The sequence below is a fragment of the Microtus pennsylvanicus genome, chromosome 1, assembly GCF_037038515.1.
Source record: "Microtus pennsylvanicus isolate mMicPen1 chromosome 1, mMicPen1.hap1, whole genome shotgun sequence".
Lineage (NCBI taxonomy): Eukaryota > Metazoa > Chordata > Mammalia > Rodentia > Cricetidae > Microtus > Microtus pennsylvanicus.
The window spans coordinates 151,263,235-151,278,408 of NC_134579.1; the positions used below are offsets into that span (position 1 = coordinate 151,263,235).

The 15,174-nt window shown below is 48.6% G+C and overlaps 1 protein-coding gene across 3 annotated transcripts; it reads left to right on the forward strand.

Annotated features, from left to right (window-relative positions):
• The first annotated feature begins 499 nt into the window (after positions 1-499).
• Tnnt1 (troponin T1, slow skeletal type) lies at positions 500-13,590 on the forward strand. 3 transcript variants are annotated; one of them, XM_075942020.1, is made up of 14 exons: positions 501-570; positions 2,145-2,187; positions 2,294-2,307; positions 2,640-2,666; positions 2,855-2,887; positions 3,946-3,967; positions 6,397-6,460; positions 6,696-6,812; positions 7,148-7,225; positions 7,670-7,783; positions 8,349-8,458; positions 11,311-11,401; positions 11,497-11,537; positions 13,456-13,590. In XM_075942020.1, the coding sequence occupies exons 2-14, from the start codon at positions 2,156-2,158 to the stop codon at positions 13,499-13,501; spliced, it is 789 nt and encodes a 262-aa protein (XP_075798135.1). In that variant the 5' UTR covers positions 501-570; positions 2,145-2,155; the 3' UTR covers positions 13,502-13,590. The 3 variants fall into 3 exon arrangements, with proteins under 3 accessions (XP_075798154.1, XP_075798135.1, XP_075798145.1); XM_075942030.1 differs by having other exon boundaries at positions 3,949-3,967; XM_075942039.1 differs by lacking the exons at positions 11,311-11,401; positions 11,497-11,537 and having other exon boundaries at positions 500-570.
• The last annotated feature ends 1,584 nt before the right edge of the window (positions 13,591-15,174 follow it).

Below are 15,174 nucleotides of genomic sequence, written 5' to 3' on the forward strand. Positions count from 1 at the left end.
CTGAGACGAGAGAAGAGAGATGGAGGAACAGAAACACAAACGCACACACACACACACACACACACACACGCACAGAGAGAGAGAGAGAGAGAGAGAGAGAGAGAGAGAGAGAGAGAGAGAGAGAGAGAGAGAGAGAGGAGCAGACAGGGCTAGAGGAGAAGTTTGAGAAAAGCCAAGTAGAGAAAAAAGCAGGAAGCCTTGCTTAGAACCCCCTTTTGCCGTTAAGCCCTTTCTCCTATACTGTTTCCATTCTTGGGGACTCCAAAGCCCAGAATATTGCTGGGTGTCCTAAGAGAGCTTGTGAGGTGCCTGACCCAGCCTGGAATCTAGGGCATTGTTGACTGAATCCAACAGGAATCTTGAATCAGATGGCAGGGGTTGGACCCCAAAACTGGAGCCAGAGAGGGCAGGACAGGCTCTGAGCATGGGGGATGGTGTTTGGACAGAGGAATCCTAGCCCCCTCCTCCAACCCGGGGGCGGGGCTGAGCATCCAGCTATAAACCCGGGGGTGCGTCACTGTCCCCAGAAGCATCAGATTCCCTCTGCAGCATCAGTGGACCCAGCCTTAGGTAACTGGGCTCTCAGTTCTTCACACAGATGTCTTTGGGGGTGGGCAGGGTAAGGGTGGGAACCAGGTGCGAAAGTGAGGTCAGAATCTTCCCCCTTCTCCTCCTCCTTCTCCTCCTCTTCCCTTCCTCCTTCTGCTTTGAGACAGTCTCATTCTGTAGCCTAGGCTGGCCTTGAGTTTACAGCAATCATTCCACTACCTTAGTGTTGAGATTGTAGGCAGCAGCAACCCAGCTAAGCCTGAGCCTTTGGGAGGACTTGGAATGGCAGGGGTGGAGGGGTAGATTTGTGGGTTATAGATTCTGGGGGTGCTCTTCTTAACACAGTGGAGGATGCATTTGGAAGACAGAGGCATGTGGATCTCTATGAGCGCAAATCTAGGCTGGTTTACAAAGAAAGTTCAGGGTTACACAGTAATATTGTCTCAAAAAAAATGTGGCAGTCTCAGAGGCTGGAGGAAGCACAGAACCTGTGCTTGAAGGGCAAATGGCTCCTGTATGAAGGTTTGGAAAATCTCGAGGTATGAGGAGCTGGGGAAGGACTTGGGCCTGAGGTCTCTGGTACAGGTCGGAAGTCCCAATACTCAAGAGATTGAAGCAGGAGGATTTTTAGTTTGGGGCCAGCTTGAGGAAAGAAACAGACTTTTTGGAAGGGTGCTGCAGATGGGACTTCTGGGTTTGGGTGTCAGGTTCTATTTGACGATCTTATACCCTGAGGTCTTATATCTGGGGTTCAGACAGGTGCAGGCTGTGATCTGTCACTTGGGGAGTCAGAAGAATCAGGAATTCAAGGGCAAACTGGGCTACATTGTGTTATTTGAGACCCTGTCTCAACACCCCCCTCCACCCCTCCCCAATCTTGTGGGTCTTGGGATGTAAGGGCCCACACATGGGCTCGTATGAACTGGGCACCTGATAATCTAGAGATACTAGGATTTCTTGGTCTCACATAACAAGGGCACAGGACTTGGATCTCAGAATCTGTGGGTACCGACCTCTGAAGGTCTCAACGTGGGGACTTTCAGGCCCGGAGGAACAGAATTTGGGGGAGGGAGTTGCGGTCCTTAGGAGATCAGGCTGAAGCTACTTTTGATGGATGCACACACATCCCTGAGCAGGATTTAGGTGAAAGGAAAATACACACGGGAGGAATGCCAGGTGAGCAAGGGGCTGTGGTAGGAGAGGGGCAGTGGTGGTGGTGGGGACGCCCCACTTCTCCAGTTCCTTATTGGGAAATGTCCTCTGTTTCTCTGTCTGTGACATTCCCCCAAAATAGCACTAGGGGTGGGGCAGCTATTGTCTTCATACCCTGTCCCTTTTCCAATATCTCCTAATCCCTTCAGGGATCAGGTTCCCATGAACCTGCCACAGGACAAAAGAAGACAGCTGGGAGAGGGGGGGCAGGGTAGGCAGGACTGGGGCCGGCTTCCATGAGCTGGAATGCTGGATGCCAGCCTTCCCTGCTCTGACCCAGAGGTCCAGACCCCATCGCACCTCCCTCAGCCCCAGGAGTCCAGGCACCAGCCCTCTTCCCTTGGGGACCCTATCCTACTCGGCCTCTCTTCTCTGTTCTGCAGGTCACTCCAGAATGTCAGACACCGAAGAACAAGATTACGAGGAGTGAGTGATGGCCTCGGGCAGGGTTGGGGGCTTGCGATGAGGAGAGATCATTTCGAGATGTCTAACTGTCCCCTCTTTCCCCTTCCCTCCTTGTCCATGTTTCTAGGGAGCAGGCAGAAGGTAAGTGGAGAGAGGGCTCGAGGCGGTGGAGGAAGAAGTCGGCTCCTTGAGGGGGAAGTGTGGCAGCGGGGAAGTATGGAGCTGTTCCCAGGAAACTCCTGACAACAGGTGGGAATAGTCCCTGTTGCTCTTGCCGCTGGGACACGAACGCCATCTTGTTAACCCATTCTCCTCTTACCCAGGACTTGGGTTTAGACCCCAGACCTGATGGAGGCTGGGACACTCATGGGTCTGAGGAACGAGGGCTGGGGTACCCCATGAGTCTCAGATACACACTTGATGCTCCTTATCCCGGATCTAATATCTTCTTTGTGTGTCCCCACTCCTTCCAGATGAGGAGGCGGTGGAGGAGGAGGAAGGTGAGGCCTGAATCCCACAGGTCCTAGGAGGCCTTGGTGTGGAGGTGGGGTGGGGAGGGGAAAAGAACGATGTGTTGGGCTGGAGGATCCTGGGTCCATTTTTTAACTGCATCTCGCTTCTCTCCCCACCCCTCTATGCTACTGTGTGGCTTCCTCTCCCTGCACCTCCCAAACCTCGCTTCTCCCAGCCCCCGAGGAACCGGAGCCGGTGGCAGAGCGAGGTAACCATAGCTTCTTCGCTTCCTGGGATTGATTCGGGTTGTCTGGGGACCCCGACATCATCAGGTGCACCATCCACTACCACCCCATCCGCTCCTGGATAACCTGCCTGGCCCAGCCTGATCCTTTAAGCCTCTAGGACCCTGCGCCCTCTGGTGGCCATGAAGGGAAATTGCCTTGCGTGTCTTTAAACCTTTTCCCTTCATTAAAGGGACTGTTGTAACAAGTTTTCATTCCAATCTTGGGATGAAAACTTAGTAGATAAAGTTGAGTGTTGTTGGAGAGGTGTCCCATCGCCTCTCCTTTTGGCTCCCGCCCCTGTATGTTATATTTGATCCCTATATACATTCGAAGGTTGGGATCTGAAGTTTTTTTTTTTTTTTTTTTTTTTAATCTTACATTGTGTTTTATTTGTTTGGTTTTGGAGACAGGGTCTTATGTAGCCCAGGCTGGCCTCGAACTTGCAGCAACTTTCCTGCCTCAGCCGATCGAGCACTGGGATAACAGGTGTTCATCAGTTTTTTTTTAAATTTTATTTTTTAATTTTTTTTTTGCTCAAGTTGGCCTGAAACTGCATATGTAGCATATATGTTGGCCTTGAACTCATAGAAATCCTCCTGCCTCAGCCTCCCAAGAGGCTAAGATTACAGGCATGAGCTGAGAAGAACTTGGACTTTAGAGTACTATTAAGGGGGGTGGCTGTGTTCCAAAGGAATAGGGGACTGGGGACAGAGGTCGGGGGGGGGGTCCCTGAATGAAGAGATGGGGTCCCCTCCACTGCTGGGCAGAATGTATATCTGTAGTAATTGTAGACAGTGAGGAGTTTGGTCTCTTGTGTTTTCAGAAGTTGGGGACTGGGTGTCTCCACACAGGGCAGAATGTATATCTGATGCGAGTGACCCTCTTCTTCCCTCTTGGCCACCTTGACACCCCTTCCCTCTCTTAATGGCCGTCCCCCAGAACTGGACTCTCAGATCTTCCTTGGGTTCTCTCTTAGGGGTGCCACGCTCTACACTCAACTCTTACTAATTATCTTTTTGTATTCCCCCATTGCCACCAGAAGAAGAGCGCCCCAAACCCAGGTGAGATGCTGCAGGGTGGGCATGGGTCACAAGCGGGTCCTCCCATGCTCCTTCACCTGCAGAGACAGGGCACCTGAAGAGCAGAGAAATGAGGACTTGAAACAGACAATCTTAACTCTTATAGCAAGAAGCTCAGGACCTTCCTGCCTTGTGAAACAGGTCTGCTATCAGCCCTGTGACAGTCCAGGCCAATCAAGGAAGGTTTCCTGAGGGAGATGACTTATAGATCCTGATGGTTGGAGACCTTGCTAGTCAAAGAAGGTATTGGGTACATTGTAGGCAAGGAAAGCCATGTCTTACAGACAAAGTTGAGTGGATCTCTTCCAGTGTGGATGCAGAACCAGGTCATTCTGAGACTATGGCTAAGCCAGGGAGGCCAATGCCTGCAGTGGAAGTTCACTGAGCTGAGAGGAGGCCTGGGGTGGTGATGTTAGGGCCAAGGTTTAGAGCCCTAGGAGGAAGGGACACAACCCCGAAGATTCCAGGTTAAGGGAGTAGAGTGAAGGGATTAGAGAGCTCCGGGGAAGGCAGGGAGGAGGTGAGGGCAGTTTCCGAGGGTTTCTGGCAGAGAATGAACCCTACCAAGGCGTGGAGTATGGTGACGAATGAATTGTTCAGGAAGCTTTCGTTAGCCTGAGTCTTTGGAAAGAGTGTGAGCTGCGCACTGTCGCTGCACCAGGAAAAAGAGTGTGGGCTGCGCACTGTCGCTGCACCAGGGAAAGTGTGAGCTGCGCACTGTCGCTGCACCCTGGAAAGAGTGTGAGCCGCACACTGTCGCTGCACCCTGGAAGAGTGTGAGCTGCGCACTGTCGCTGCACCAGGAAAAGAGTGTGAGCTGCGCACTGTCGCTGCACCCTGGAAAGAGTGTGAGCTGCGCAGAGTCCCTGTGCCCGGGAAAGAGTGTGAGCTGCACAGTGTCGCTGCACCAGGGAAAGAGTGTGAGCTGCGCACTGTCGCTGCACCAGGGAAAGAGTGTGAGCTGCGCACTGTCGCTGCACTCTGGAAAGAGTGTGAGCTGCGCACTGTCGCTGCACCAGGGAAAGAGTGTGAGCTGCGCACTGTCGCTGCACTCTGGAAAGAGTGTGAACCGCGCAGTGCCGCTGCACGCTCAGTACAGTAGCGCTGGAAATTCAAGCTTTGATGTCTGCGGGTTTTGTCAATCTCAAATCACAGCTATTAAAAGAAACTGTAGGTGTTCTGAACATGCAGATGTGTTTCTTGTTACAGCCGTGCACTCTTGCTGTTAAACAGCGAGTAGCAGGACATTAACACAGCTGGGGGGACCGTAAGTTACTTGGAGAAGTTTATGGAATTTAATATTCATGAGCCCTGGGCTCCATCTTTACCCTTGAAATACAATTTTAGGGACTGGAGAGATGGCTCAGGGTTTAAGAGCACTGACTGCTTTTCCAGAGGGCCTGGGTTCAGTTCCCAGCACCCACGTAACTCGAGTTCCAAGGGGTCCGATGCTTTCTTCTGGCCTTTGTGGGTGCTTGGTCACACACAGGCTGCACAGACTGCAGGCAGAGAACCCTTACATGCACAATTAGAGAAAAGCATTTAAAAAGAAAATGGAGTGTCTGGGAGCATGTACAAAAAAATTATACGAAAGCAGTACATGTTAACGCTTTAAAGCATTTTACTATTTATTTCGTGAGTGTGTGTGAGCACGAAGGTGTGTGTGCGTGGCTCAAGTGTGGCGTTCTGAAGATGACTTCTGGGGCCCAGTTCTCTCATTCTGCCATGTGGGTCCCCAGGAATGGAGCTCAGATCATCAGGCTTGGAAGGGGGGTTGTTTTTTGTATTATTATTATTACTATTTTGAGACAGTTTCTCTGTGTAACAACCGCAGCTGTCCTGGCACTAGCTCTGTAGGCCAGGCTGGCCTCGAACTCACAGAGATCTGCCTGTCTCTGCCTCCCGAGTGCTGGGATTAAAGGCGTGTGCCACCACTGCCCAGCTATCCCTGACTTTTTAATGCAGAGGACTCAACCTATGGCCTTGCATGTTTGAGCCACGTACTTCATCTTGAGCCACATCCACAGCCCCGCATTGGGGATTCTAGGCAGGTGCTCAATTGCTGAGTCACATCCCCAGTCCTGTTTTTACTTTTTACTTTGAGGCTGGGTCTCACAAGTTTCCAAGGTTGGCCTTAGCTTTCCTCTAGACCAGGCAGGCCCTGATTTGCCTCTGATTCCCAAGTCGATCGAATGACAGATTTGTGCCACTAGGCCCACTTTTATAAGTATGTCCAAACAGGCAAAACAAACAGTCTTACATGTTTTATTAAACCCAACATATTCAAACTGTATTTTTCTGACTGTGGTCTCCACACAGACTCGGGGCAGCTGTCACTTCGGCGTGTGGTGAGGTGGGTGGGTGAGGGAGGCCAGCCTGTGGATGATCTCTATCCACTTCTGTCCACACAGCCGTCCAGTGGTACCTCCTTTGATCCCCCCAAAGATTCCAGAAGGGGAGCGTGTGGACTTTGATGTAAGTGACAGCTGTCCTACCCCAGACGTACTTGCTGGTTCTTTGGCGCCTTAAGCCCATTCTGCTCGCGTCTCTCTGCTCCCTTCTTGAAATGCCTGGATCGGTGCCCAGTTGCCAGCAACGTTTTGCTGACATCTGCTGGAATCCGTCCCTGCAGGCTGTCAATTATCCCCTGGGGCTGAAAAGGGCTCGGCTCTAGGGCCTGGTCCCGCGGCCTCACGGGCTCCCTCTGCAGGACATCCACCGGAAGCGCATGGAGAAAGACTTGCTGGAACTGCAGACTCTCATTGATGTGCACTTCGAGCAGCGAAAAAAGGAGGAGGAGGAGCTCATTGCGTTGAAAGATCGCATCGTGAGCCTGGGAGGCCAGGGAGGCCTGGGAGTTCGGGTCCTTCGGTCTCTCCTTTTCCCTTCCTCCGTGAAGTGCTTTGGGGTCTCCGGGAGAAACAGTGGGGGCACCGGGTGGTTGCACTCCAGTGTGTATTTCTGCCAGGCCTGCACTTAGGTGGCCAAGGCAGGCAGATTGCCACAAGTTTGAGACCAGCCTGGGCTATCTGAGACTATTTCAAAAAAGGAAATCAAACAAAAGAAACCACACTTATTTCTCTTGCTGCCTAGTGGTGGAGGGAGAGAGAACTTGGGGGAGAGCCTAGCCTCCTCCCCCATCTTTCTCCCTTCCACCCCCAGGAGAGGCGTCGTGCAGAGAGAGCTGAGCAACAGCGATTCAGAACCGAAAAGGAGAGAGAGCGGCAGGCCAAGCTGGCGGTAGGTGTCTGTCCCTTCGCTAGAGAAGAATACTTACTTCCGTTCCCACTTTTACTATTCTCTGCAGTTCTCAGAAAGTCCCTGTAATGGATCACGTAAGGTTTTTCTAATAAAAGGACAAAATGCATATAAATAAAAAGTCTACTTCTGGTCCAGCTTCAGGCGTGGCTGGATCAAGAGGCTCAAACCTCAAACCGTAGCACAAAGACTGGGCTTTGTCGGGTGCGGTGGGCCTAGACCTATGATCCCAGCCCTGGAGGCTGAGGCAGGAGGTTTTCTGTGACTTTGAGGGCTCGGCTCCGGGAGAAAAAACGGGGGAGGGGAGCAAATCACGTTAAAGAGTGGATTCCTCAATGACCACATCTTCACTCAGTATGGAGCTGAGCCATCCACTACCCAGCTAGTGTCTTCCCCCTCATGGAGGGAACCGCTCTGTTTTCACAGGAAGAGAAGATGCGGAAGGAGGAGGAGGAAGCGAAGAAGCGAGCAGAGGACGACGCCAAAAAGAAGAAGGTTCTGTCCAACATGGGGGCTCATTTTGGGGGCTACCTGGTCAAGGTGAGTCTAGCCTGTGCAAGCCTGGGGTCTGTGTGTACAAGAGGGAAGGGAGGGGACGCTTCGGAGTGCTGGTCCTGAAGAGGACGACTGAGCCAAGGTCCTGTGTAGGGACAGCTGTCACTTCAGACAACATGTGACCAGCTGCTGAGCATCGCTGTCCCCTTGGGAAGAATGGGGCTTGTGTTCCTGTGTCTGAGGGAGGAGGCATGGAGCCTGGGCCTTTGAGTCTGAGGGAGGAGGGTTGAGGCCTGGGCCCTTGGGTCTGGGAGAGGAGGGCTGAAGCAGCCGTTGGAGGCACTAGCCATGATCTCAGGACTCTGAGTGGATTTTTGAAATTATTTTTTAATTTATTATTATTATTTTATGTTCATTGGTGTGAGAGTCAAATGCCCTGGAACTAGAGTTACAGACAGTTGTGAGCTGCCATGTGGGTACTGGGAATTGAACTCAGGACCTCTGGAAGAGCAGCCAGTGCTCTTAACCGCTGAGCCATCTCTCCAGCCCCTCTCTGAGTGGATTTTAACCTCCAGGCTTCATCCCTGGCTTGGGATTCCTCCCTTTCCAGGCAGAACAGAAACGTGGGAAGCGGCAGACTGGCCGGGAGATGAAGCTCAGGATCCTGTCTGAGAGGAAAAAGCCCTTGGACATTGACTACATGGGGGAGGACCAGCTCCGGTAGGTGCTTGTGGCTCATGTAGGGCTTCCACGCACCATACTCTGAGTCTGTGCCTTGGTGCTGTGTTACTTCAAGCAAGTGACGTTATTTTTCTGGGCCACCTCTGCTTTCTCTGGTTGAAGTGTCACTCAGATGCAAACTATCCTGTGCCTGGCATGGCCTGGAGAGTCGGGCATACATAGTGCCCTCTTCCTCATTTAGGTACAATCCTAGCATTCAGGAGGTGGAGGCAGGGGGATCAGAAGTTCAGGGTCATCCTCTCCTATATATTGAGTAGGAGGCCAGACTTCAGTTACAAGAGACCTTTGTAATTGGATGTTTCCTGTCCCAACTACCCAATCCCAATAACCGATTCAGAGGCTAAATAGCAGTTATAAATGCTCATCCGATAGCTCAGGCTTGTTACCTATTTTTAGTAGTCTATGTATTGCTGTGTGGCTCATGGCTTTACCTGTGCTCTAGCATGTCTTGCTTCCTGGGCGGCAGGTTGGCATCTCTGCTAACTCTGGCCTCCTTCTTCCCTTTGTTCTTAGTTTTCCCACCTAACTTCCTGCCCAGCTGCCAGCCTGTCAGCTTTTATTAATCAATGAGAGTATTGCATATTCATAATATAGAAAAGGATTGTTCCTTTTTTTTTTTTGTTTTTTCGAGACAGGGTTTCTCTGTGAGAAAAGGATTGTTCCACATCATTCCCCCCTTTTTGTCTAATTAAAAAGGAAGGTTAATATAGTAAAGCTATATACAACAAACAGTCATTAAGTAAGAATTACAGTAACAATACCAATCTATTTGTATTTGGCAAAATTAGAGAAAATACTTAACTATCTTATCTTGGTGAGTCTAAAGCTTTGCATCTAATATAACTTTTGTCAGGACTAAATAAAACTATATTGTAATTTATTGAGGCAGGGGCAGTTTATTTGCCCACACAGGTAGATTTTGCCATAAGGAAAGCAAACTCCATGTGGAGTTTCTTTGATGCCCATCATCCTCTTTGAATTAATTGGTGCTGCCGGGAGCAGATATGTCTTACTGTTGAGAAAAGTCTAAGTTATTAAAACATTTTAAATGATATACTCTGTAGGCATATTTTGAAATATATCTATCTGTAATATATCTCTGTATACCTAGAAAACATAACTAACTAACATGACCATAAGTTTGGTAGAAATGTATGACTATTATAGACGACTAATAATCTGTATTTCTTAATTATATATTACATTTTTAAATGAGTTGCATAAACAAAAGTAAAAATATACATACAGTATAACAAAATTAACTTTAAATTTGTGCCAATAAACCAAACTCCATATCAATGTAAAATATGTAAGATTATTAGTTGTTTTTGGATTAAAGTAGATTCAATAATCTACTCTTTTATCCTATCATTTCTATATCCCCTCTTTTTCTCTTCAGAACAAGATCCCTGAATCTAATCTCCTTTGTTTAGCTTTTTTTTTCTGACCATGATCTATAACGACTTGTAACCAACCCCCCTAAATGATGACAGACATTCATAATTTAATTTTGGGAATGTGAACATAGTTCTCTAGACTACTTCCTGTTGATTGGATGCACTGGTAATCTTTGGGGGGATCCTCAGAAAATTTAAGATTATGGTCAAGTCCTGACTGGAGTATGCTTGCGGCTGGACCATCTCAGCCAGCATCCTTGGGGCTGTTCTGGATGCAGAACACAGAGGCAGGCTGAAATGGGTCACCTGGGCCCTCCGTTCCCATCGGAGGTTTTTCAGGGGTCTTCCTTGATCAAACCTGATCTTTCTTAACCTAGAATGAACCATAGCCTCGCATTTCCTCATTTTCTACATGTGCTTCTTGCCTGGCGACTGGCTCGTGTCTCCCCTGACTCTGCTTTCTTTCTTCCCATCAATCTCAGTTTGGCTTCTCCACCTGACTTCCTGCCCTGCTACTGGCCTGTCAGCTTTTTATCAACCAATGAGAATAATACGTATTCATAGTGTAGAAAAGAATTGTTTCACAACAGACCTTGTCTCAGAAGTCAAAACTAAACACACACATGTACAATAAATAATATATAAGTGAGAGCCGGGCGGTGGTGGCACACGCCTTTAATCCCAGCACCCAGGAGGCAGAGGCAGGCGGATCTCTGTGAGTTCGAGACCAGCCTGGTCTACAAGAGCTAGTTCCAGGACAGGCTCCAAAACCACAGAGAAACCCTGTCTTGAAAAACCAAAAATAATAATAATAATAATAATATATAAGTGATAAATAAAAACCAAATAACTGGGCAGTAGTTGCGCATGCCTTTAATCCCTGCACTCGGGGGCAGCTCCCAAATCAAGACACAAAGATCTAGCATTAGTTATGAATGCTCATCCTTAGTGTATGCTTGTCCCACTACTTCTTATAACTTAAATTAACCTGTTTCTCTTCGTCTATGTTTGGCCTACTCCATGTCTGGCTGTCTGGCAGGCTCGCGGGCAGGCTGGCTGGTTTGGTCCGGGCATCTCCCTCTTTTTCTCCCTTGTTCTTCCTCCCTCCATCCTAGATTCTTCCTTGTACTTATTCTCTCTGCTTGCCAGCCTGTCTATTCCTATATTGCTTAGTTAGTGGCTGTTCCGCTTTTTATTAGACCAATCAAGTGTCTTAGGCAGGCAAGGTGAAACAACAACACATCTTTATATAAGTAAACAAATGTAGCATAAACAAATGCAACACACCTTTACATAGTTAAGGTAATATTCCACAACATACCAACTATACCAAACTCAAAGACTTCCTGCACGACTTGGGGTAGGTGTCTCAATATTTCTGGGCCCAGAACACAGCCTGAGTCTCGCACATCCCATTCCTTCTCGTCCTGCTAGAGAGAAGGCCCAGGAGCTGTCAGAATGGATCCACCAGCTGGAGTCAGAGAAGTTTGACCTGATGGAGAAATTGAAGCAACAGAAATACGAGGTGGGACCTGCTCTATTGGGGTCCAGGCTGGGTAACGGCGTGGTAGGCAGGCTTCCGTTGGGTAGCCACTCCTAACCTGGCTTCCTGTTCCACAGATCAATGTGTTGTACAACCGCATCAGCCATGCCCAGAAATTGTAAGTGCGGCCCCCAGCCTCCACCTCACCTGCTCCCTCCCTCTGTTCCTCCCTGCTCCCTCCCTCTATGGCTTCTGCACACCTCTGCCCTTTTGGCATCTTTATGTCTTTGTTTCTTACTCCCTGAGGCATCCTTTCTGTATCTGTTCTCATGAGTTCATTTATTTATTTGTTTGTTTGTTTAATTTGCCCATTATTTCAAGACAAAGTCTTACTTTGTAGCCCAGGCTGTCTTGGAGCTCACTATGTAGCCCAGGCTGTTTTTGGATCTGTAGCAGATCCTCATGTCTCAAGTCAGTGGGATGTGGGGATGACTGACATAGTTCACCCTTCCTGAATTTTTTGTTGTCGATGGTCTGTCTATTTATTTTAAGGTGAAGTTTCATGTAGCCCAGTCTCACTAGGTAGCTGAGGCTGGCCTTGATCTCCTGATCCTCTGGCTTCAGCCTCTGAGTGCTGGGATTATTGGCCTGCACTCCAGTCTCTCGCTTCTCCTTGTAATCTCTTAGGTTTCAGTCTCCCCCCATTTCTGCTCCCTCCATCTCTTTCTTTCTGAGTATATATTCTTTTACACATTTGGAATCACATTCACATAGCGTGTGTGTGCATGTGCAAGCGCTGCCATGGTGCAAGTGTGATCAGAGAATGACTCTGACAAGTTGGTTTCTCCTTCTATCGTGTGGGTCCCAGAGAGGAAACGCATCCTAGGCTTGGCTGCAAGCACCTTTGCCTGCTGAGCCATCTCAGCAACACCCCCTTTCTTCTTCCTCTTCTTCTTCTCCTTTTCCTTCTCCTCCTCCTCCTCCTCCTCTCCTCCTCCTCTCTTCCTCCTCCTCCTCCTCCTCATCCTCCTTCTTCTTCTTTCTCCTCCTTCTACTCCTCCTCCTTCTTCTTCTTTCTCTTCCTTCTCCTCTTCCTTCTCTTTCATCTGTATCTCCACTTCCTGACCCTTTTCCTCCTCTCTATTTCATGATATTAAGACAAAGTCTCTTGTAAACTGGAATGATCTTTGACTCTATTTGTAGTTGAGGCTGTCCTTGAACTCCTGACTCTCGCCTGCCTCCACTTCCCAAGTACAGGGATTAAAGAACCATCATACCTAGATTTTTTTTTAAATTTAAGTCAGATTCTTGCTATATAGCCCAGGTTGTCCTTAGACTCTAGGTGATCCTCCTGCTTCATCCTTTTTAGTGCAGAGATTACTAATGTGTTTCACCACGTCCAGGCTTCTTGCTGCTTCCCACTCAGTCTCTGTCTTTCTCTAACCTTTTTCTGTGCTGTTCCAGCCTCACTGAGTCCTGTAGCATGTCACCACCTTCAGCTCACCCTTCTTCCTTCACCCTCAAGCCCCTTACTCATAAATTTGCATGAGTTCTCTGAACCAACCCAAGAAAGTCAACTCCCACATGGCCACCAACCACTAACTGGGGATTATCTGAAAGGGATGCTCTCAATGTGACAATGGCTCAGTGGTAGTGTCTCTACCCTCATGAGGCACTCAAAGGGAGAGCCCCTGCCTAGAATCCTCCAGTGAGGGATTGGGGGTGTGTCTTAGAGGTAGAGCCCCTGCCTAGAATCCCCAGTGAGGGATTGGGGGTGTGTCTTAGAGGTAGAGCCCCTGCCTAGAATCCCCAGTGAGGGATTAGGGGTGTGTCTTAGAGGTAGAGCCCCTGCCTAGGATTCCCTATTTAGGGATGGGGGGATGTGACTCAGTACAGCATGCTTACTTATCTTATGAGGCCCTGACTCCATTTGTCCAGTACTGCAAAAAAAAGAAACCGCACGGAGTGGCCTCTGCTTTCTTTTTCCTTTGGGTGGGGGTGGGTATTTGGTTGACTTCCTTAATTTTAAAGGCGCTGTGTTAAGCTTATCTCAGAGGCTTAGAGCCTTTTCCTGACCCCACCTTTTTCTCTAACAGTCGAAAGGGGGCTGGGAAGGGTCGAGTTGGAGGCCGCTGGAAGTGAGACTGCCAGGATTTGTCCCCTTGTATGGAGTCCAGGAGCCACTGGAGTGTATCCCCTCTGTAACTCAAAATAAAGGCTCTCCAGACATCTGCTTGAGTTCTTCAGTGTTGTCATTATGTGTGGCTGGCTGTGTGGGATGGCTAACATTTCTATATTGCCTGGGAGAGCCATCAGCTCATGGCCAGGAGTGTAGTATAGCTTGGCTAGCACTCCTGAGTTAAATCTTCAGTACTATTTAAGCTGGGTGTGGATGGTGACTGTCTGTAATCCCAGCACCTGGGAGGCAGAGACAGGGGGGCACCAGGATTTCAAGGTCATCCTTGGCTATGCAATGAGCTCAAGACCACCCTGGGCTCCATGAGACCCTGTCTCGAATAATAATAATAACAAGTATGCTAGGAGACTATGTGTAGGGAACGAGGTAGAAGGCTGGCATAGGAATAGATCTGTAAGATGTGGTGCTAGGGCCCAGGACACAACTCAGGAGGTAAAGGAGTGTCCTGCCAAGCCTTGTGACCTGCAGAAGCAGAGACACATCTCCTGCAAGTTGTCCTCTGACCTCCATGTGTGTTGGCATATATGAGCATACATGTACAAAGGAATATAACAATTTTCAAAAAGATGTGAATCTGGAGCTGGAGAGATGGTTCAATGGGTTAAGAGTTCTTGCTGCTCTTTCAGAGGACCCAAGTTCAGTTCATAGTTCCTATGACAACTGGCCCACAAGACCCTGTAACTCCACCTATGGGAGATCTGGTGCCTTCTAGTGGTGTACTTGTGTGCAGACATGTACATAAATACATAATGGAGCTGGTGATGCCTTTAATTCCAGCACTTGGGAGGCAGAGGCAGACGGATCTCTGTGAGTTCGAGGCCAACCAGGTCTTCAGAGCAAGTTCCAGGACAGACTTCAAAGCTACAGAGAAACCCTGTCTTGAAAAACTAGGGGAAAAAAAGTGATCGTGATTTTAGGGGCTGGGGTTGAATCTTCTTCTATAATTGCAGTGACCAAATTCCATTTGGAGAGTGAATTCTTCCTGTTCCTTAGTTGGAGGTCACATTTGAAAGACTACAACCTTGTAGGAGACTAATGCTCTCAAGACTTCTTTCCCGTTGACCCAGGTTTGGTGTAGTGATAGTAACAGACAGGCCAGCCATAGGTGGCTCCGAAAAATTAATTTATAAATTAATTGCCTCTTGAATTTAAAGTGGTTGTACAAGGTTATTAACTCTTCCTAAGGATAGTTTAAAATAACACACCTGAAGGCCAGGTGTGTGTAGGGGCATGCATATAATCCCAGCATTTGAGAGATGAGATGGTAGAAGGTTATATATTAAGATTCTGCCTCAAAAACCAAACTCAACAAAAACGACAGCCAGACCAAAACTGGCTAATAATAGTCTTACCTCTGTCTGTGCATCGGTGCAGCCTTATTTTGTGGCTAATTTTATAAATATCTATTTAGTATGTGCATTGTGGTGGGGTGTATGTATATATGCCATGGTCGGGGGTAGAAATCAGAAGTCAGTTTTTGGAGTCAGTGATCTCCTTCCTTGTGGACCCCAGGGGTTGAAATAGCTAATTTCTTGCCTTGGGGAAGAATTGTGTGTGTGTGTGTGTGTGTGTGTGTGTGTGTGTGTGGTGTGGATTAGGCATCTCACATCTCAAAAAC